Source organism: Eptatretus burgeri, chromosome 14, assembly GCF_056783735.1.
Source record: "Eptatretus burgeri isolate ZD-2024b chromosome 14, Ebu_testis_v1, whole genome shotgun sequence".
Taxonomy (NCBI): Eukaryota; Metazoa; Chordata; class Myxini; order Myxiniformes; family Myxinidae; genus Eptatretus; species Eptatretus burgeri.
In genome coordinates, this window is record NC_140974.1 from 24209406 (window position 1) to 24232065 (window position 22660).

At 42.4% G+C, this 22660-nt stretch overlaps 1 protein-coding gene across 8 annotated transcripts in view; it reads right to left on the reverse strand.

Moving 5' to 3' along the window:
• The window catches only part of LOC147012795 (uncharacterized), a 104769-nt gene that overhangs the window by 53569 nt on the left and 28540 nt on the right, over positions 1-22660 (reverse strand). For 6 of the 8 annotated variants that reach the window (XM_085853991.1, XM_085853987.1, XM_085853988.1 and 3 more), the window contains 5 exons: positions 20393-20487; positions 19161-19229; positions 14030-14090; positions 10474-10564; positions 8352-8419 (listed from right to left, as the gene is read on the reverse strand). In XM_085853991.1, the coding sequence (XP_085710117.1) occupies positions 8352-8419; positions 10474-10564; positions 14030-14090; positions 19161-19229; positions 20393-20487 (384 nt within the window). The remainder of the gene's footprint in view (positions 1-8351; positions 8420-10473; positions 10565-14029; positions 14091-19160; positions 19230-20392; positions 20488-22660) is intronic. The other 2 variants (XM_085853992.1, XM_085853990.1) reach the window with 1 other exon arrangement.

Consider the following 22660-nt stretch of genomic DNA (forward strand, 5'->3'; position numbering starts at 1 on the left):
TTGAACAAGTCCAGTCTCATGTTAACTTGTTCCTTCTTCAAATGGTATTTTGATTGAAAAGAAAACTTTCAGTATTAATGCTGTCATGTCTACCTTCCCATCTATCTTTGTGGAACAGTTTAAATTTTCAGACTCAAATCATGCGCATCATTGTCGTCTTTTGTAACAGGTATAGAATCAGGTAAATTAATGAGTGGGATCACGTTTTGAATCCACAGCGGACTGCTGCTCAAGTAGAATAGCACGATAAGCTGCTTTGTTAAAGCCACAAACCAGAGAAAAGAGGAATAAAAAGAGTTGAGATGTGCTGTCAGTCTGGTTCTGGGTTTTTTTTAACCTTGGGTGGGGGAGATACTGCATGGAGAACACGTGCATCCTGGAGGAGCTGGACAGGGTAGGATAAATGAAAGAGAGAGAGCTGGGCCAGATGAGAGGTGGTAAAAACACATTACCTCGTCCACCGAAGGTGGAAAGATGTTATCTATTCACCCTGTTTGACTATGAACAAGATAACTCAAAAAGTTATGGACTGATTCGAACAAAACTTGGTGGACAGGTTGTGTGTGTGTGTGACGTGGATGAATCGATTAGATTTTGGTGAAAATCCAGATCCGGACACAATATATATTTTAATTCGCTATGTAATTATTCACCCTTGAGAGATTGGGCCAAAAACGATAAACAATATGTCGCGCGATACTTCAAAATGTTGTGAACGGTTAAGGTCCTGATCCAGATCCGGCCTATAAGTGGCATACAGCACATAAACTGTTCAGCCTGGCGGAGATATGCACTCCACCGAGTGCCATTCTAGTTGCTAATACAATAACTGGAATGATCTTGTGCACCTGTTTCAGAAAATCCATCATATATATATATATATATATATATATATATATATATATATATATATATATATATATATATATATATATATATATATATATATACATACAGTATATATCCTAAGTTCAAGAAGATGGTTTGGACTGCTGTTAAACCCCGAGTTATTAAAGTCTTTCCCTGGAAGATACTGTAAGTGATGACTCCATCCCTTTATGATGGACACGCAAGTTGTGGAGCCATGTTTCATTAAATGACAATGACGCGGCATGCAAGGAAATCCCTCCTGACAGAGACCCAATTAAGGGTTCGATCATTCATAACTATCACAATTCCTGTCCGAAGACATAATGTGGAGTGATGTAAATGCATGCAAATATCCACCAGTTAGCGTACAGTGTTTAAATTACCTTAAGTGCACACAAAGGCTTGTACGTCTATCACATACAGGACAAGGGCATTGGGAGACATCAGGAGATAAATTACAATGGCATTATAGTACATAATAGACAAATCAACACATAGTATTTATGGGATTTGAACATGAAATCTCAGCATCATGAGCTACGTACTCAGGTAGGAACTCCAAATAGACCAAACATTTTTTGCTCCGACGAAGGGGTAACATCTGAAACATCAGCTTCTCCTTGCTTTCCAAAGCAGTTAGCATACTTCAAAAAACGTCTTGTTGATTTCACCGATTGTTCTAATCGTCTTCCGATGCAGATCGACACTAGCTTTCACCAAAAAGGCGAGTTCTTCATTCATACCAAACTGAAAGGTCTTTTTCATACTTGTTGCCATTCTTGCTGTTTTGAGTTCTCTTGTTCTTGATAAAACTAGAGTTGGTAGAACACCTTACCCCAGGCAGTCTTGAGAAAAAGAATATGGGAAGTGTTCTTCCCTTCTTTTCAACTCTTGCTTTGTGTTTCTGAACACTGTCGATATTACCTTTGTTCGTGAACTTTGAATAACAGGTGCGCTGGTAACCATGTGAAGCCGATGGGTCAAATTGAACAGTCCAGAGCTGAAACTTCTGCCAACTCTTCTCGAAGAAACTGATGATTTTTGAACGAACTTTGAGAAAAACATGCACTAACCAAACAGATCTTTTGGACGAAGAGAGTGTGGGAGTTTATTCCAAAGTCGGGGAAAAAGAGGAATGAAAGAGTGAAGGTGAGCAGTGATTCATGATTTTGGTAATTTTACGAAAAGGGGGTTGCTGGTGGAGCTTGAGCACCCTGCAGAAATATGAGGGGGTGAACATATCACAGACAGAGCAGGGGGGGGAGACCAGGGGGGAGATGGTAGGATACAGAAAGACCACCGACCTGCCTGCGGAAAGAAAGTGAGAGGCCCAAAGACTCAGCCTCACCGCAGGAGATACCAATGATCCTAAATGCCTTGGTTTCCACAGCGAGAAGCCGATAAATGTGAGAGGCAGGAGCACCAGCCCAGAGGAGAGAGGACTATTCCATCAGGTTGCGGACAAAAACTTTGTATGTGGTCAGGAGCTCAAGTGGACCAAGTAAGGACTTTGCACGACGAAGGATGCCAAGTCGGTGACTGGCTTTGGAGGCCAGGTTGGAAATGTCGCTTTCCCAGGAAAGATCATGGCAGATAGTGAGACCCAGAAGCTTGAATAAAAGGACTTCTTCCAGAGGATTGTTGAGAAAGTGGATGGGGGGATTTTCTAAATGGTCCTTTTGAAGAGACATAGTTAGAGTGTGAGATTTGTCTGGATTGAAAGACATGTTCCACGTGTTGGACCAGTTTGTGATTTTATCCAGATCTGCAGTGAGCGAAGAAGCTGCTGCTTGCCGGTCTGAGCGATGACAGATGGTACGGCAGAGGGTGGAGTCACCAGTAAAGAGATAAAGAGGATTTTCCAGAGAGTCAGAGAGATCATTGATGAAAACCAGAAAAAGAACAGGGCCCAGAACGCTACCTTGAGGAACTCCAGCCTGGACAGGAAGAGGGGATGAAAGAACTCCATTTCGAGCCACAAGTTGGCTGTGACAGGATTGGAAGTCTGCGAGCCATGAGTGGAGATGGCTTTGGATGCCATAGGAAGAGAGCTTGGTGAGCAGGGCAGGGTGCCAGACCATGTCAAAAGCACATGATATGTCTCGGGAGATTTAATGTCTGGCATTGAGGACCTCCATCCATTGTTGGAAGAGCAGAAGCAGCATATCCAGGGTAGAGCGACCTGGTCTGAAATCAAATTAATGATTGGAAATCAAGCCATTGGAGGTAGGATTTAATGTCTGAAGCAATGATGGATTCTATAACTTTTCTGATGATTGGGAGAAGGCTGATTGGTCTGAAGTTGCAGGAATTCTTTTTTGCACCGTTTTATGCAGAGCGGTAATGTTTGCTGATTTCCAAGAAGATGGCAGATGACCTTGAGTAATTGAGAGGGTGAATAGAACAGAGAGAGGATAAGCAAGAGCAGAGGAGCAGGTTTTTAGAACATTTGGGCTGATGCCGTCTGGACCGGTTGAAGAATCTGAGTCGAGGTTTGACAGCAAGCTCTCCACCTTGTCAGGAGAAAAGGACACAGAGTCCAGGAACAGATGGGTGTGACTGGGTAAGGTGGGTACAGAAAGCGATGGGTTTCAGACACAAGATTTAGATGCAAACACCGAGTTTATGCATTCAGCCTTTTCACGTGCGGTGTCAGCAGTGTGGCCATTTGAGGTAAGGGAGGGATGGAGGGGGAACATACACCAGAAATAAATTTGATGAGATGCCACCAAGATTTGTCGGAGGGAGAGCGGTTTTGAACCATAGCAGCCGTTTTCCCAGCCGCTATTCAAACCTCCATATACCTGAGCGGCCCGATTCTTCTCCAGCAAGCCCAGGGTGGGGAATCCAAAAGTCCAAGGAGCTCAGGGTTCAAAAGGTTAAGGTTTGTGGAAGTGTATACAAGGCGATTTGTGTTCTACACTGTTCAAGTATATAATGAAATTGAACTAAAATACAAGTTTCAAAGGCTGTAGAAAAAATAACTTTTGGGGAATTTTAACACCATTGATGCACTGTCTTTTGCACCACCTTATTTAACACGTTAAGTTAGTTATCCATGCAAGTTGTTTGTCTCCTTTATTGCATCCCTAAAAACAGTAAGTTTCCTGTTTTGAATGATTTAAAATTTTGGTTGACTGCCAGACTAACAGACGGACTGAAGAAAATTACTATCCTCTCCTACTCACTCCATCCACTCTAGTATTCCAAAGGGCTCTGTCCTTGGTCATATCAATGATCTTCCTGATAATGTTCTGTCTCAGCTAACAATGTATGCTGATGACTCCTCATTGTACTGTACATCTGCTGATTCACTCAACTCTACTCATAATGAGGTTGGCGTTTCACTGGACAATGATTTAGAGAACGTGTTGAAGTGGTGGCATGAGTGGTTGGTATTCTTCGATACAAAGAAAACAAAATTATTCTCCATGTCTCGTTCTAGAAACAGGTATTTCTTTTCTGTGCGTAGTCGGTCTTCAACCTTCCCAGAATCATCTCAACTTCATCTTCTTGGTCTTGACTTCTCCACTGACCTTAGTTTTGATGAGTATTTCTGGTATTCCAAGCTAGTTGGTTGCCTTTATCAAATGCAGAAGGAGGAATAGAATATGATGGAAAACGTGAGCCAGATTTTTTTTTTGCATGAGAAAAGGATAGAGAGAATAAACAAATGCAATCAAAATTTTAGGTCTTACTGTAGAAAGTGATATTTTGAGATTATTCACTAAAATAATTTCCAACTTGTAATTGAACTCGAATAATAACCACATTTGTTCTGCTCGCAATTGAAACATGTTATGCTATATCTGCTTCTCCACACTGTAAAAAAAAAATTTTCATAGTATTAACAAGGTTTGGAAGAACACAGATTGCCTTGAGACAGCTTGAATATTGCACACACACTTGGTTTTGAAAGTCCTTCATTGCCCCATGGGCTGGCCATGCCTGCCCTCATTTCTGGATTTCCCAGCCAATTTACAGCAAAATACTACCAACCTCCCTGCCAGTACTTTTCCTTAAATTTTATGGTGCTTACTTTACAGTATAATCAAAGTGTCATGCTGAAGTATATGCAGTATATGCCAGACTCACCTGGTTTTGTGCCCATAGTTGCAGATGTCCTCTGGAAGGCAAGTTGCTGTGATGAGGTATGTTTGGTGGGAATCTTATGTTTGAAAGAGACAACATCGAAGAACGTATTATCGCATCACAGGCATCCGTTAACACAGGCCGCTTTGAGCCAGAGGCATAAGACCCCCATGGATTATGAATGATTATGAAATGGTGTTTTAGTTCACTGGGTTCAATCGTACACCTCCTATCGCTCAAGAATTACCCAAATGACAGCTGAACCATGTGTGAGAAGAAAGGCAGGAAAATGTCTCATAATATGAAAATGGGGTTTTCTGCAAAAATATATACGAAGATATGGATAGACAAGACGCTATCAATAAAACGGATGAACCATGTGGTCGACAAACACAAGGGATGAAGGAGCATGCAAAGTTATGCACAAGCAGAGAAATAACCCACTATGGTGCCAAAAAAAAAAATACTGGGACTTGTACAACAATGGGGAACGAGTGAGGAACATACTTGAGCAAAGTATGCTGGTTTTGGGTCAGATGTGGCCCCGGCAGCTGGGCTGGTGTTGCACAGGGTGTGGGGATGGTGATCGGGTCATTGAGATGGGTGTGAGGAATTGGGAGGTGATGTCCCCATTTCCAGTGCAGTCCTTCTCCACTGCACGACGATGAAGCAAAGAGGAAAGGCAATGAGGAGGCGGATGCTGCCTCGATGGAGACCCAGCTCCAAATGCCATGCGTAGTGCGGCCCTGTATACATGGTGAGTCCCTCTCATTGTTCACCCACTAGTGTGGGTGATGCCTTCCTTCGGGCAATCCTGTCCTTTCAAGTTGGCCATAGAAAAAGTGTTCAGCCCTAAGCCAGGGCTCTGCGCCAGCCAAGCAGTCCGTAATGTTTCCTTTAAAAGCATGTCGTGCTTTTAAATGCCTTCCTGTCCAAGTCCACATCCAGCCTCACTCGAAAACAGGAATTTTTCCTCAATAAACTTATTCTATACAATCTTAAAATTAACAATCACGTCTTACAATAAAATTTACCTCAAGACAAATAGCTATGACAACAGGAATCTATGCAGCACGATCACACGGTCCATGCTATTCTTAACACAATCTAACTTTCCACGTCACAATATGTAATTGAAAAAGCAATGTTTTTCAAACAACAAAAGCTAAGCACAATAGAATATCATTCTGATGTGGAGATACAGGATGGAAACACATTTGAAGGGTCCAAAATAATCCCACTCCTTCCACCAAGCAATCTTAGAATTCAGCATCTACAATTGGGAGAGCACTGCTCAAACAGTGTGCATGGCCATATTAAATTTATCACTAATATGTGGCATAAATATTTCATTTTCCCACACTGACGTCATGACACAATGCAGAACCAATATACAATGGTAAAATAGAGTAGTTATTTTAGTGGTCATCAAATGACCATTGACTAATTGCTCCAGCATATTTCTCATTTTTCTTCCATACTGGACTTGCTATAGCCTGGAATATCAGTGGCACAGCCGCACCCCCAGCAAATTATGTTACCCACATCCATGTGATGCTTTTGATAGATGAAGAATAAGAAGCAGAAGAAGAATAAGAAGAAGACAAACAAGTAGAGCTACATTCAAAGTACACTGCCCCCATGCCAAATAAATAAATAAACAACAAATCCTCCAGCACACGACATTACCGGGGTGCCTTCGGCGCCCGGTAAAACTGCCATGCAGCACATGGAAAAAGAATTTGGAGGGAGCGGTGTACAATAATTGATTGGTCAATTGATGAATTGCATAATTAAAATAAATAAATAATCATAAAGTAATCAATTTCCTAATCAATTGGCCAATAGCATACCAAAACCACCACTGTTTCATCCGAATCTGTAAGTTTTTGAAAAATTAAGTAATTAATCAAAAAATCAAATAATTAATCGATAAATGAATAAATAAATAAAAAACCCTTAATAGACAAATCACTTGTTCACCGTCATGTCCAAATATCAGCTTCCTCGTTCAAAAGGTGCCTGAGATATTTCCCGGATGAGAAAGAAAATAAATAAGTAATTAATAAATTAGTAATAATCAAGTAAACAATTATTTAATTAATTAATCAAAAAATAAAATACTGCTGTTGCCAAAGCACATCTTCACTTTTGTCCCAAAATTTAGCTTCCTCGTTCAAAGGATGGCTGAGATATCGCCCGGACTAACAAGAAAGAAAGAAAGAAAGAAAGAAAGAAAGAAAGAAAACAAATGAACAAACGGACAAGAAAACAAACGGAGTAAAAACTGAGTACTCCCTTCCTTCGGTGCCCAGCGATGACGTCATGCATTGCCTGGATATGGAATTGGGAAGGAGTGGTGTAGAAAAAGAAGAAGCCTGCCTTCGGTGATTGAAACCTGTTCCCATCTGGGTTGCCCACAGATTCATGAGCTTAAATAAGATACGTCAAAGCAATACAAGTGTCCTTTAAGGTAAAAGGCCATCTTCATATAGCATGTGAAAATATATTAGAATTGTGTAGACAACGTGAACTCCTCCCCTTAACACTTTCCCCTCCAAACCTTGCCTTCTCTTCCATCTACCCACACTTCCCTTTTTCTCTTTGCCTCAACTTTACTCGCACCCCCTTAAGTAATATGGAGGCATTCACGGGCTGCATATCAAACCTCGACTTTTGGTCTAATTAAAATTATTGAGAGCTTGCAATGATGAAATATTCTGGAGATTTATCTGTCACAATCCAATCATTGCAGCATCTGCCAGGATAGGTCCACAGGAGCTGTTGTTCCATAATTACTGGCTGATTAAGATTTTGATTGGACAAACAAGCTGAATCCTGTGAACATTCCTAACTTGAGAACTCAAGTAAAAATAGAAAACAGAAGAGAATCTTGACACATCAAAACGTCAGCAGCAAGTATTTAATGTCACAGTAGTTATGACGGCAAAACGAACAAGTTAGCAAATCAGCCAAAAGTAGAGCAAGCCTGTAACTTAACAACAATGAAGGCCTCAGGCCTTGCTGGCAGCACTGCAATGACAGCAAACTCCACGAAGGTGCTTTCCATTATTATATCTCCCGAGGAATAGGGAATTATACTTTCAGGTAAATGGAAGGTTTTCATCAGACAAGTTTAAAAGACATCAAATATGAGCTGAATATCTATGCTGTGTTTTGGCTTGTTCACCTCACATGTCCTTCCCACACCCATTGAGCTCACTCTCACTCTCACTCTCACTCTCACCGCTACTCTGCTGTTGGTGTTTTTTTTTCCTCTTTTCATGTTGTCCATTCCATTCTGCACTATATCTTCCATGAGCCTCCACCATGTATATAAAAAGGAAGGAAAGGTTTATTTTGGGGATTTTTTTTCCCGCTGAACATACCGTAGGCCCAAGTACGTTGCCAGCATTGAAGACTGATGGCAGCAAAACACGACGTGGCTCTGATGTTCCTGAATTTACAAAAAAAAACAAAAACAAGAGAGACAGATGAATAAACACGTCCTAAATATTTCAAAAATTTCTTACATTACACATAAAGTCATTTAATACAGAATGATTGTACCGTAATTCCAAAAGAAAAATTCAACAGGCCTTTGCACAATTATAATGGAAATCTAATCGACTGTCACGACATATAATGACAACTTTCTGCTTTATGCAACGATCAAATTAAAATGTACTTCCTTCCTACGTGAACAAACCAGTAAACATCATTTTTGTTTATACCTTAATCCCGCCGGACACTAGCCGACGCAATGCAACAAGATTGTCGGCGAAAGGTTAGTCACCGACAGTTTTTTTAACATTCGTGTAATGTGTGGCGGGTGAGGAGCCTCGTCAAATCGTTTTTCAGGTCCATCGGAGAGATTGGGAAAGTTGAGCATGTTCAACTTTTATGACGAGCTATCTGCGACAATCATGCCGCAGTCTCTGACAATACGCCAAAGTGGCGAAAACATATTGAACAATTAAACTTCAGCTTTCAGCAGCTTCCGGCCATAGCATCATTTCATCTACAGCATTTTTTTAAATTAATTGTGGATTTTGTGATAACTGAAGCCCAAAAAGTTGTTATTAAATTTTTATATAGTAGCCTGAACTGAACGTGCCCTTTGTTTATTGTATTTAACAAACCTTCAGAAACAATAAAATAATGCTACTTTTGGTACGTCGTGGTATGAAAACTTTTAATGACAAAGTTTTAGTCTTTGAATTACATTGACATATACCTACCAGGTGTGTGTGTGTGTGTGTGTGTGTGTGTGTGTGTGTGTGTGTGTGTGTGTGTGTGTGTGTGTGTGTGTGTGTGTGTGGGTGTGTGTGTGTGTGTGTGTGTGTGTGTGTGTGTGTGTGTGTGTGTGTGTGTGTGTGTGTAGTTGATGTATCTTTAAATTGCAGTGCAGTACTGAAATACCTGTGGCCAAAAAATGTAGTTATTGTGACTCCCTCAAATAAAAATGGTTCCGTTTGAAAGCGATTAATCTTATAATCCATTTACTTAGAACAAAAATCATGCCTGTCTCAACATGAAGATGTCTGTTTTAAAAGCACAGGTTTGTGTGAGGAAGAGGAAGAGGAAGAGGTAGAGGAAGAAGCGGAAGAATAAGAAGAAATGTGAGTTGAATGCAGCAGCAGATTCCCAGAGGGAAAGGGAATTTACACGTCCTACTATATTAAATAAAGCAATTATCTGCATGTGCATGTATGTACATCTGAAAATCATGGAAAAAAACAGGGCTGGCCTGATCTCCACTAAATTTTTCATATGCGTTGGTCGTACCCAGGGTCAGGTCATATATACAAGGACCCCCACCCCAAAGGGGGGAGGGGCAAGGAACTTACGATTTTTGCCCGATCTCCACTAAATTTTTCATGTGTTGGTCCTCTCCCAATTTTTTTGCATATGTGTTAGATTGTTTTTTTTTTTAAAAACTCCCTCTCCCTTCTTGAGGAAGGGGGAGGGGGAGAGACGACTTACCTCTGCTCCCAAAGGGAGTGGGTGCTTCTAGTAAATATAAATACGAGTTCCCTTATCTTCTATAGCAAGTTCCACAAGCAAGTTCATTGAATGCTCCTGGAGCCAACCTTCTCCCCACCCAGGGCTTTCCCTACAGCCGCTTATTTCTCCTGGCATGCTGTTGCCGATGTACATGGATGTGTGCCAAAGCAGCAGTGTTCAGAGCTTCTACCCTTCTCATCCTCTCCCTGTATTTATTATTCATTGCCATTTTGTTTACTGAAAATAGTGTCATCGACAATCGCACAGTGTGAGTCAAGTGTGTGCCAGTCTCCGACAAAACAAGACTATACCAGATTCATTGCCGACAATGTTGTTGCGTTGCGTCAGCAAACATCAGCTCATGGTGGTGGACTTCAGACACACTATCAACCATTATTCAAAACAATATTCCAATTATTCTCTGTTTATGCATTTACACAGCAGGCCAAGTGGTCAAACAAAGTCAAATACCTCCGCCACGTTTTAAAAAGCACACACACGTACCTCTGCCCCGTTTCACGCATTGTGATGCCACCTTTAGGTGCTTAGTGCGGCCCAGCTCAGCAGAGAGCAGGTAGTACCAGCCTCTCACCACCTGCACACACAACCAATACACCGTACCTTGAAAAAGACATTTATTTCGCCTTTTAAATAATATCTCTGCTTATCTTAATGTGGTAAGCCTGGTGTTGGCTTCGCAGTTAGGGTGGTGGCTTGGGATCCTCAGGTCCTGAGTTTGATCTCTGTTAGCCACTGAATTAACACCGGGGGGTTGATTCAGCCTGTCATAATTAACACCAGGGCGTTGATTCAGCCTGTCATCCTTCCAAGGTCAGTGAAATGAGCACCAGTGTACTGGCAATAGGGGCACTGCATCAGTGGCATCGCTGTGCTCCTAACCAATGATGCAACCAGCAGCCAAAAAAGGCTGCACATGATCTTAATGCAGTTCATCAGCATATCCTAAAGGATGTAAACTTTTTTTCCAAGGCAAATTGCAAGAATAATGTCACAAAGGATGATATTCAGTGATAAATCACAAATTATGTTATTATTTTTAAAGAAACAACTTGTCGCGTTTTGCCGATTTGTTACTTTAGCTGACTTGTCGGTAGGTAGTCGGTAGGTGTGGCATTTTAAACACAAGTTTGTGATGTCATTATTCCGGAACATTCTCCATGAGAATTACCATTTTTAGGTCATCTCTTCGAGCATGACGGAATAATATGGGTGTCGATGTCCTTCGATCCGTCCGTCCGTCCGTCCACAATGAAGTTGAAGCGGGAGATCTGGTCATTAGTGATCCTGATAGAGGTCGATGAGACGTACACGATGGTATGACTTTCAAGGTCACCGAAGGTCAAGGTCAAGGTCACGAGGCCTTTGAAGTTGCGAAAATGACGATTTTCAAATTATATCTCCTCCGCCATTTCTCAAGTGATCTTGAATTTGATTGTAGCATATGAATCTATGGGGCAATATCTAAATTTGGTTGGGCCGGATTTTCGATATTCGCTTTCGTTTTCGTATCACGTGACTTCAAAGTTAGCAAAAAATGGGAAAATGACGATTTTCAAAATCTATCTCCTCCTACATTTCTCAAGCGATCTTGAATTTGATTGTGGCATATGAATCTATGGGACAATATCTAAATTTGGTCGGGCCGGATTTTCGAATTTCGCTTTCGTTTTCGCGTCACGTGACTTCAAAGTTTGCAAAATCTGCCCTACGTTCAGGAGGCTATATATTCTCTACTGGGCATGGTAAAAGTTAGTGAATGGTGTCATTGCATAGCAGCTGACCTTGTCTTTCATGTCCATTCGAAAGAATACCGATATCTTCGAATACGTACACGTCGCGTGACTTTGAATTTTGCGAAAACTGCTTCATGTAGTTGCAAAATGACGATTTTCAAAATCTATCTCCTCCTACATTTCTCAAGCGATCTTGAATTTGATTGTGGCAAATGAATCTATGGGACAATATCTAGATTTGGTTCGGCTGGATTTTCGATATTCGCTTTCATTTTCGCGTCACGTGACTTCAAAGTTAGCCAAAAATCCCTCCTGACCTGAGAACACTACACCCTAGTAACAGGAACTCATGCTTGTAAAGGTCGTTCTCGTGCTTGGTATTCGTTAACTCTCGGTTTGTGACTCCTATTATACAATCTGCCTGCCTGTCCGCCCACGGCCCACCTGCCTGCCCATAGCATAGCTTTTTAGGTACCCCCACTAATAGCCGAATGTCCCCACGAAATCGGCAAATCGCCATAGGCCTAGGTCATAGAAGCTATCAGAATCGAAAAATATCGGATGGCATATCGTTATGTGTTTAATATACGTCAAAGTGCTGGAAAACAATAGAGAGATCTCCATTGTTTTCCAGCACTTTGATATACGCCATCCTTCTTTTGACACGAATATTGATCGGCAGCCGACACGACGGGACAGGTGTCCAGTCATATGAAGTTTTTACGGTGTTGTTGTGTTTTTGATATTTCCGGTGTTTAGCACTGCTTCGTCAAATAATCGCCATGTGCGATTGCGATATTTCCGGTTTCCTTCCTTGTTTATCTTGTGTCGTACACATATAAACATTATTCCTGCATATAGTGCACAGTCATCGGTTGTCTTAGTCATCGGTTGGTCCATGGAGTCTACTGGAATATTCTGAACTGAACGAACAGAACTGTGGATAGTAAGAGCGAGTAGTGTGGTGTCGTCAGTGTTGTTGTTGCACTTTTTATAAGAGATTGGAAAACAAAGGCTAGGCCTACGTATCTACCCATCAAATCCACTAACTGACTGGTTTGTCTCGAAGTTGTCTGTCTGCCATTTGCTACTGTACCTACCTACTCTACTACATAGAGTGATAGTGATTATACCGCCTACTTCTACGGACTCTTGGCCATCTACCTACTGGACATTATTTGACGGACTCGTTGGCATTAGTGCAGAGGAGAGTATAGTATATAAATTTGGTTATTGGTGCCCAGTCGACAGCTACAGCTGTGTGGTAAGTCAGGAAATAGACCCTATTCGGCTCTCGTTCGGAACACCGCAACAATTTTTTATTTTAACAGCGAGAAGGCTAGTTTTGGTTTTACCTTGTTTCTCGCAGAGATGACCGTCACTCCCGCACAGGTGTATTTTTAATACTCATCTGTCTCTAGACTTCTCAAGTTATACAGAATAGCTTGGATTTTTGAGCAAGTGGGATTTTTGAATGCTTCAGGGTCATATTGCAATAGTAACTGGAAAGCATCTCAAAATGCAAAGCCCGTTCACATCTGCTTTGTACTCAAACTAAACTTGATCAAAATGACAGTTAAAAAAACAATTGTACGTTTTATTAATCTCCATCTTCTCATGATAAAGGTTTGTTGAAGATTTGATGACAAAGCTCAATTGGTAAAAATGTTATCGGCCTGGACGGACACACAGAGGCTCAGTGATAGATAAATAAAGAAACATGGAACGGATTAAAAAAACAAAAACGGGGGGCTTCTCGCACTTGACGTGCTGTGGAGGGGTTAATAAGGGCTATTTATAGTGACTATGACTCTACCCTTTCACATTTTGACCCAATTTTTAATTGTTTTCTCCATAGTCTCCCAATAAAAGTTTGTTGAAAATTTGATGCCAAACGTTTAAAAGGTTAAAAAAAACGTTATAGCCTACACACACCACACACACACACACACACACACACACACACACACACACACACACACACACACACACACACACACACACACACACACACACACACAATTCCAAAACCCCGTCTCCCACTGTGTAGGGGGACGGGCCAATTAGTGAGCTGGCTGGAGCCAACTGCAGTGTTGTGGGCATGAGAACACTACCCTTTTGACCATTATATAAACCTTGACCTCTGTATTAAAAAAAAACTACTCCCAAAACTTTCCAATTAAAGTAAATGAACAAATAAATATGAATGAACGCCCAAATTATTCTGAATGAATGATTAAATGAATGAATGAACAAATTAATATGAAGGAATGCACTTGGAATCTAATTGATTTCAAAATACCTACCTTATCTGAATCCAACAAAGATTTAATCCCAAAACTCATGCAGCCAAGTAATTCCCTTTGCCTGCAATGCACAAAGATACGGCAAGGGCAAGTTAGAAACAACCATCGTTGTTCATCCAGTGGAGTTTAAGCATAAAAGTTCTTCCGCATTACGTTATCCCCCATAACTGTGTAGAGAGGAATGTATTGAATGCAATTCAAACCTTTTTTTTTCTCCTTTTTTAAAAAAAACATGCTTGGCCTTGGCAACATGACTGTACTAGCATAGCCTTATATTTGACTTGTCATGGAGCTTTGAAGGTTAAATATGTAATATGCGTTGTAAACAATCATCTTCGGCTCATGGAGTAAGCTATTCATAAATAAATTAATAACACAGGGGAAGAATGAGGCCCGAAACCGAGAGGTACCCTGGGTTAAAAAGCAATGAAAGAAGATGGGAAAATGCGATAATTAAACGAGATCTATACGACTGACTCTTGACTTGAATTGTTGCAAGTTGATAGAAGTTGAGAACACCCTGCAGGCGAGGCTGTTCTAAAGAAAGTCAGTGCAGGAGATGAAGGAAGAGGCACGGTGTTTTGTATGGAGGGAAGGGGGTGGGGGTAATGCAGAAAGGGTGACAAGTACAAGGTGGATGGTGTTACAAATAGAGTGAAATTAATGAGGGACAAAAACAGTGTTTGACAGAGCACTGACTGGGGTAGTGGTGGGAGAAGAGGCACAGGGAAGAGACTACTCGATAGTGGGCCAAAGATTGGAGATGGCTCGACAATGTAGCATAGTAATCAATCGGAGAGCCTTGGCTTGGACATGATCTAGAATACCGATGACCGATGGAGGAGTGCCGCCCCAGACATGGGAGCAGTATTGCACCAATAATCTGACATGGGAGTTGCAGTTGATGGAGTTGAAGTACTTGCGAGCTCTGACGAGGAAGCCAAGTTTCTTGGAGGGAGATGTATGATATTGAGTATGTGAGGCTGTCAGGAGAGATTTCTGGAGATGGCGACACCAAGCATATTGATAGAAGAGGACTGCTGGAGTTGAGAGCTGGACATGAAAAGAGGAGGGGTAACTGTGTTGCTCTTGCTGCATATAAGGAAAGTTTGAGTCTTGGAGTGATTGAAAGATACAAGGTTGTCAGAGCCCCATTGGAAGATGACATTGAGGTCATGATTGATAGATTTAACAGTTGAGAAGCAATCAGTGGCAAGGTACCGGGAGGAGGTGTGTTGGGATTTATAACTGGGAGATGAGTGGAGGGTGGAGTCATCAGCAAAGGTATGGACAGGGTTAGTATCAGCTGTGATGAGGTCATTGATGAAAAGAATAAAGAGGAAGTGCAAGATGGCAGAACCTTCAGGAACACCAGAATTAATGTGGTCGTGGTCAGAGAGGGCACCAGCAATGCAGGCAGACATAGATAATCCAGCGAGGAAGCTGGAAAACCAAAAGATGTCCACCATCAACTCGATTTTCTCCGAAGTGTTTGAGAGTTGAAGACCATTTGTTGGCAACATAGGCCAGGAGGTCACCAGTGGATATGGCTTTACTGAAGCATTATTGGTGGTCATTGAGATAAGAGCAGGATTTGAGGTTGGTTAAAAGTTGTTTATTGGTGAGAGACTCTATGACTCAGGTGACATTGGAGGTTAAGGCAATTGGATGGTAATTGGAGGAATCGGACATGTCACCCTTCTTTGGGACAGGGAAGGCAAAGGCAAAGTTTCCATGATATCTCAAAAAAGTGATTCTTCACCTTTTGGAGATATGGCTAAAAACTACATACAGCATAGCAGGATATCTCAAAAAGGTAATGATATTTGGACAAAATGTTGGACGGGTTGGGTGTGTGTCAAAGCCAAATATAATCAATTTTGCTTAAGATCAAAATCTGGATACAAGAATTTAAATTTTTTTAAAGTGATTCTTCACCATTGAAAAATTGGACAAAAACATATATATATATATATATATATATATATATATATATATATATATATATATATATATATATATATATTGTTGTGGGCCGGGGGGGGGGTCGGTGGCGAGAACGACCACGAGGTGGGGGAGGTTACGTCATCTCCACCAGACTCCCCGGAATTGTAGGCCATCGCTCGGATAACTCCGCAAGCTGGCAGGTCATTTAACCGACCGTGGAACGCCAATATCTCGACCACATGGCGTCGGGTTATTTTGTCTCGATCCAATGTACCTAAGTAACCACGCGGTCTCGGCTACCGGGGATCCACGCCCTCGGAACGCCTGTCCGAACCGGATTCACTCTACCGGCAGCGGTAAAATTACACCTACCGACTACCACTCTGCCACCCACCTTTCCGGCTCGGATGCAGTCGAGCGGGCCTGCCCAGGACGTGCCGGATACAATTGTCCGATTACCGGGGATAAAAACCCGACTAAACTCAGATCCGAACCATGCTGGACCAATGCAAGAAGGGACGGAAATGGACTGGGAACATTTCTGTGATGATTTATTTACAGTAAATGAAGACACAAAGCAAGACTTAACACGAATATGCAAGCAAGGAATATTTACAATGGCCCAAAAAGACTTATTCAGTTCTACTTAAAGACGGGCCCACACGCAGACACACACACACAAATGAAAAGAAACCCAGAGTGTTTTATTGGATGCTTGCAGCCGTGGAGAGAGACAAGCTGGGGGTCAGAGTTCGGATGGGTATCTGACCATCGGAGGAAGGGTGTGCTCCACGATGTGGCACCTGACAATGGTCGCTGGTCTGGTCCCCAGTCGCACGTGTGGGACTCTAGGTTCATGGCGGAGCTCGGGTGGTGAATGGCCGGGGTCCACGGAGGGGGGTCGGGGTCGCTCTTTCCTTCCTTGTAGAGGGCCAGCAGAGACACGTACGCCGCCTTGACGACCTTCTGCTCAACCCTCGTGACAGCCCTCATAACAACCACTGTTACCACCCCTTCATAATAGCAAAAACCCCTTTCATGACCGCAAAAGCCCACCAAAACTCTGCTCTCAGAGAGTGCTCGGGGATCTTTTTTAACCTCCTTCAATGGGGAGGGGCCCTTGGTGAAACACACCTTGCTGTCTGCCTTTGATTGGACAGGGTCCTACGGCCCACTCTTCCGGGGCGGGGCCTTGGCCCCTGCCGGGAAATCCCAGTCACTTCCACGCGGGTTCATACTTGACGAGTAACAGTATCAACGCTGCAACGGCCCTGCCAGGAAACCCCAGCCACTCTTCCACGCGGGTTCATACTTGACGAGCAACAGTATCAATGTTGCAAAGGTCGTCGTGAAAGAGTTACAACGTTTGTGGGAGCTGAGAAACCGGAACCGCGAGATCTTGCCTTGGCAAGTCAGGGTGCGAGAAGGCAGCTGGTTGGTGGTGGATCGTGATGGGCCGAGGGGTCATGCAGATGGGATGGTTGTCAGATGGCTTGTTAGATGTAATAACCGAACTAAAATAAATCTCAACACACGCCTTTTATTCTCCCACTAGACAAAAGGAAGGAGATCTGACTACACACATACTTCACAACATTACTGACTTTTGGGACATCTGTATGTTGAATGCAAATGGTTTCCAGATCCATAACAATAATATATATATATATATATATATATATATATATATATATATATATATATATATATATATATATATATATATCATGATATTTCAAATTGTTGTGGACGAATTATGGATGAGTTGTCGGTGACAAGAACAACCTAATAAGATTTTGGCTAAGATCCGGATGCAGATCCGGCCAAGGTAACATGTTCAGCCTGGAAGAGGAATGCGCTCTACCGAGTACCTTTCAAGTTTTTGTTGTTATTCATCATGAGAGAATAAACTGAAAATAGGGGTGAGGAGCTTTGAGGAACCTTGCAGGCAAACAAGGTGCATTTCAGATGGCACAAACTGTGCAAAGTAGTGTCCTCTGAAAAGCCTCACAGAATCCCATGGTCAGTGTGCCTCCAGTCTCAAACTGGCAGAGAAGGGGACCCGAGATTACGCGCCAGATTATGAGGCAGCTTCCCAGGGCACTGCGCCCCGGTTCGGGCCTCAAGCTTTCTGGTGGCAAGCCTGTGGGAACACCGACTCTAACTGTACCCTCTAGCAGGCACTGCAGAATGAGGCATGCAAACAGAAAGGCAGAAAGTACTCTCAAAACCCCAACAACACCTCACCGGCAGCCTGCCCCAAGAACTTGCAACAGAACCAATGTTCCTCTAAAGGCTCCCAAGAGTCAGGTGGTGGTTCCACCCCAGGAGCCTGCAAGCAGCCGACCAGCTTACACATATATGGCATGCAAGATAAGGATGTGAAGAAGCATCAGTGTACCTTTAAATTATACTGACATTAGGAGACAATGGACAAATCAATACTGTGTCTGGGATTTGATCCTGGGTTTACCTGCAGCATGAGCTCAGTACTCAGATGGGAAAACTATATCAATTTGTTCACAGCATATTGTTCATCACCAGTGTTAGGACTTGGTTCATTTACCCAATTTGAAGTTATTTAAGTGACAATTGTGCATTTCAAACCAGAAGTGATTTCCAAAAAGCCTTCTTAATTGCCTCATTAAAATAAGGTCCAGAGATGGGGGTAGTTTTTCTAAAATGTATTTGCATCAGTCCACGGGTGATGGAAATGTGAAGACAATTACTAAAGCACGGTGCATTCGGCTAAAGAGAGCTGAGAATCCATCAAAATGGGTTGGCCTGTTTGACCTTCCCAACTGAGCACTTAGCCCACAATATTCTGGGATCCCTTTAAAAGACTTCTGATGATATTTCAGATGGAAAGCTCAGCAGACTTTATCATTCCCCATGAGTAACCATAACAGGTTTTTGTAAAGGTTCCGACATTCAAATTCTCTACTAATGTCTTTGTAATTCACGTGAAAGTACAATAATGTCTCCTTATGTCCCTGTTCTGCCAGTGGTGCATGTACAAGGTACTCCATTTGCCCTATACACTCTAAAATAAAACCTAAACATAGCACTGTAGTAAGATGGGAAGTGCACGCAGATGGTTGAACATCTAGATTGACACGAACACACTTAACACCTATTTGATGTGCGAGAAACCTGGAAGAAGAAGGACGTGTTGCCATCATACCTTTCCCGTCCATTTCTGTTCCATACAGTAAACAGCAAGCGCTTTTGAACATCAGCTGGAACCAATGGGCTGTGGGATTCATGGAAAGAAAAGGTGGCAACAAAGAGAAATTCCCAATCGACCGGAGTGCCACCCCGTTTTTCTGCCCTCTGCAACCGTTCGTGCATCCATTTTATTTTCGATTTCTAAACAAGACTTTTCTTTCTCAAATCACAAACTATTGCCAAGATCTAAACACGGTGAGGTGTTTTGTATTTTGTAATTTCATTTCATTTTATCCTTAACATCAGTGACCCAGTTGGCATCACCATCTGAACTCTTACCAACCTGACACTGACGATGCAGATTTTCATCCTCTCGACCCTCCTACTATGTTGTTACAGCAGTTCTAGTGAAAGTTGCACTTTTATTAAAGCTGTGGATTTTTGTGTAACCTCCAAACTTTGCAAATAAAAGGTCAAATCTTATGGATGGCTTTACTTACTTATTTGTATGCAGCTTGTGGCTGCTTGGCTTAATCATTTCCTGGCAGCACGGCAGTGTTGCTGATGCAATGCCCCTGTTACCAGCACACTTGTTCTCATTTTGACAACCTTGGAAGGATGACAGGCTGAGTCAACCCTACCTGATGTTAATTCGGTGTCCCAACAGGAACTTGAACTCAAGACCTTCGGATTTTAAGCCAAGCACCTTAACTGCTAAGCCAACACCAAGCCTTTTTCTGGATGGCTGTCATGCAGCATTGCCTCAAGTTCTGTCGAAGGACATTAAAAAAATATGGCAGCCAGTTATGGAAGTGCTCGAGTGAGGCAAGGAAAAATTTTATTTTAGGACAAAGGGGGAGGGCTGTTAAAATTCATTAAATTCTTCACTGACTTGCAGCAAAACCTGCCACACCTGTTGAGATGTTTTGAGCAGATTGTGACAGAAGAAAGCCGATTGCCAGGACCGGTCGGAGGTCACACCCTCAAGCAATGGTAGAGTGAATACTTGTTCATTATGGAGGATTATTTCATACGAGTGAGACATTTTGGTAAGAAATGAATAAATAAAACTGTCTGTAAGCATTGGAATTGCGGAGGTAACACTCCACCCGAATCAGCCTTTCCAGACATGTGTAAAAGTGTAACTTTCAATAGAACAACCCATGTACTAATTGTATCCTTGTGTGTTTTGATAAGCATTAGACACAACAGAAGATCATTTCCGACTCTCTATCGAGCACAACTTACAAAATGAAAAATTCTTGGAAGACAGGGCTCCGGCAATCACACACGGTTCTCGTTTTCTGCCTCCTCTCTTGGTCTCCATCAGGTACCATGGCAAGCTGAAGTGACAGAAAGTACAATTGTGAATGTTGTCTTTGTCATACAATAAAGTGAGAGACTGCTTCCATCTACATATTACGCATTGGTGATCCATGGCGAGATCTCCCTTCCTTCAAGTTCATCCAGACCCCCTATTGTCCCATCTGCTTCAGAATTCTCTTAATTCTGCTCAATTTTCTCAATTTTACTTTCCTTAATTTACTGCACTCCAGGAAAAGTATTACAGTGCTGCATGTAGATCGCCCAATTCCTGTGGCAATGATGATAAATTGGTAATTTGTAACGATTCAAGTTATAAGAAGAAACCATGAAACACCAACAAATTTACAAACTTACAAACAGCGGTCTTTGGTGTCGAAATTGGCATGAATCGTTCAGTTGCTACAGACGTCATCTTGATTGTTAAGAAAAGGAATTTATGGGAGATGGTCACAAGTGTTCAAATCATAATCGTAATAACCAATTCTTCTTTCGTAAGCAGCACTTGGCTGGGGGGAATCATTCGCTGGGGCACAGCTGTGCTGCTGATGCAGCGCCCCCTGTAGGTTAGAGCAGAAAATTGTACTTTGTTCAGCGTTGGTGATTCTTCCATACTTTTCGCGATGGACACATTGGGATATTTGACATCCACCAACTAATGGTTGGTGGATGTTAAACTAGGGTACATACCAAACGAGGGTGGTACGAGGGACAGGACGTTTAATGTCCATCCGAGGGACGGCACACACATTGATGAATCGCTCTGCCTGTGAAACACCGGATTGACAGTTTATAGCTGGGTCGGGAATCTCTCCGTATCTCTCAAGAGTCTCGGCTATCCTGCCAGCCTACAATCATTCATAACCAACATATACACCAGTTTAGCCTATAACCAATATACTGTGTACCAGTTGAGCCGATAACATATTGCAATAGTCTCCTTTATGGTTGACCCAAGACCTCTTCTTCTTCTTCCTCTTTCGGCTTGCTCCCGTGAGGGGTCGCCACAGCGGCCAACCGTCTCCATTTCGCTCTATCCTCCACATCTTCCATTGACACTCCAACCACCCGCATGTCCACCCTCACCGCATCCATGAACCTCTTCTTTGGCCTTCCTCTTCTCCTCCTGCCTGGCGGTTCAACATCCTTCTCCCGAAGATGTAATCCACCTGTGTGCACTTTCCTCCACTCTTGTATGTCACCCTGTGTTCCTCCTTCTTCTTTTACCACTGCCATTTCCATTCTTTTTGCAAACTCTACCACCATTTGCCCTTCCACATTTCTCTTGTTGAGACCGTCCCGACACCATTTCTCCTCCCATCCACACCATGGTAGAACAGTTTGAAACCACCTCCAATGCTCCTCGCCTTACTCCCCATCCACTTGGTCTCTTGTACACACAGTATGTCCACCTTTCTTCTCTCCATCATATCAGCCAACTCTCGCCCTTTGCCAGTCATCGTCCCAACATTCAGAGTTCCAACTCTCACCTCCACAATTCTACCCTTCCCCCTCTCCCACTACCTCCGGACTCGCCTTCCCCGTCTCATTCTCCTCCTTCGCCCAGCAGTAGCACAATTTCCACTGGTACCCTGCTGACCACCAGTACCGGTGGCGGTCGTTGGTAACCCGGGCCTCGACCGATCCGGTATGGAAATTCGTTTTGTTGTCCGCATAATGATTTGGCATAGGTTTTTACGCCGGATGCCCTTCCTGACGCAACCCTGGTCGCCTCTTACGACACACAGGGATATGGTACACCTATTCTAACCGGGGCATACACCGGGCCCAGTACAACTGGTGCTCATTTCGCCGACCTCGGAAGGATGACAGGCTGAGTCAACCCCCTGGTGTTTTCGACTTGGTATATATATATATATATATATATATATATATATATATATATATATATATATATATATATATATATATATATATATATATATATATATATATACACATTATATATACACATTATATATACACATTATATATACACATTATATATACACATTATATATACGTATATATGTATATATTGTTGTGGTTACCAAATTCGCAAACCACCATTCAGGTCCCTTAGGTGAGATATCTCGGTAAGTATATGTGTAGTTAGGCCCAAACCCGTTGTCTAGTGGGAATACATGTCATTCATGCGTGCTGCGACTCTTCAGGATAGCCGTTTTTCTTTTG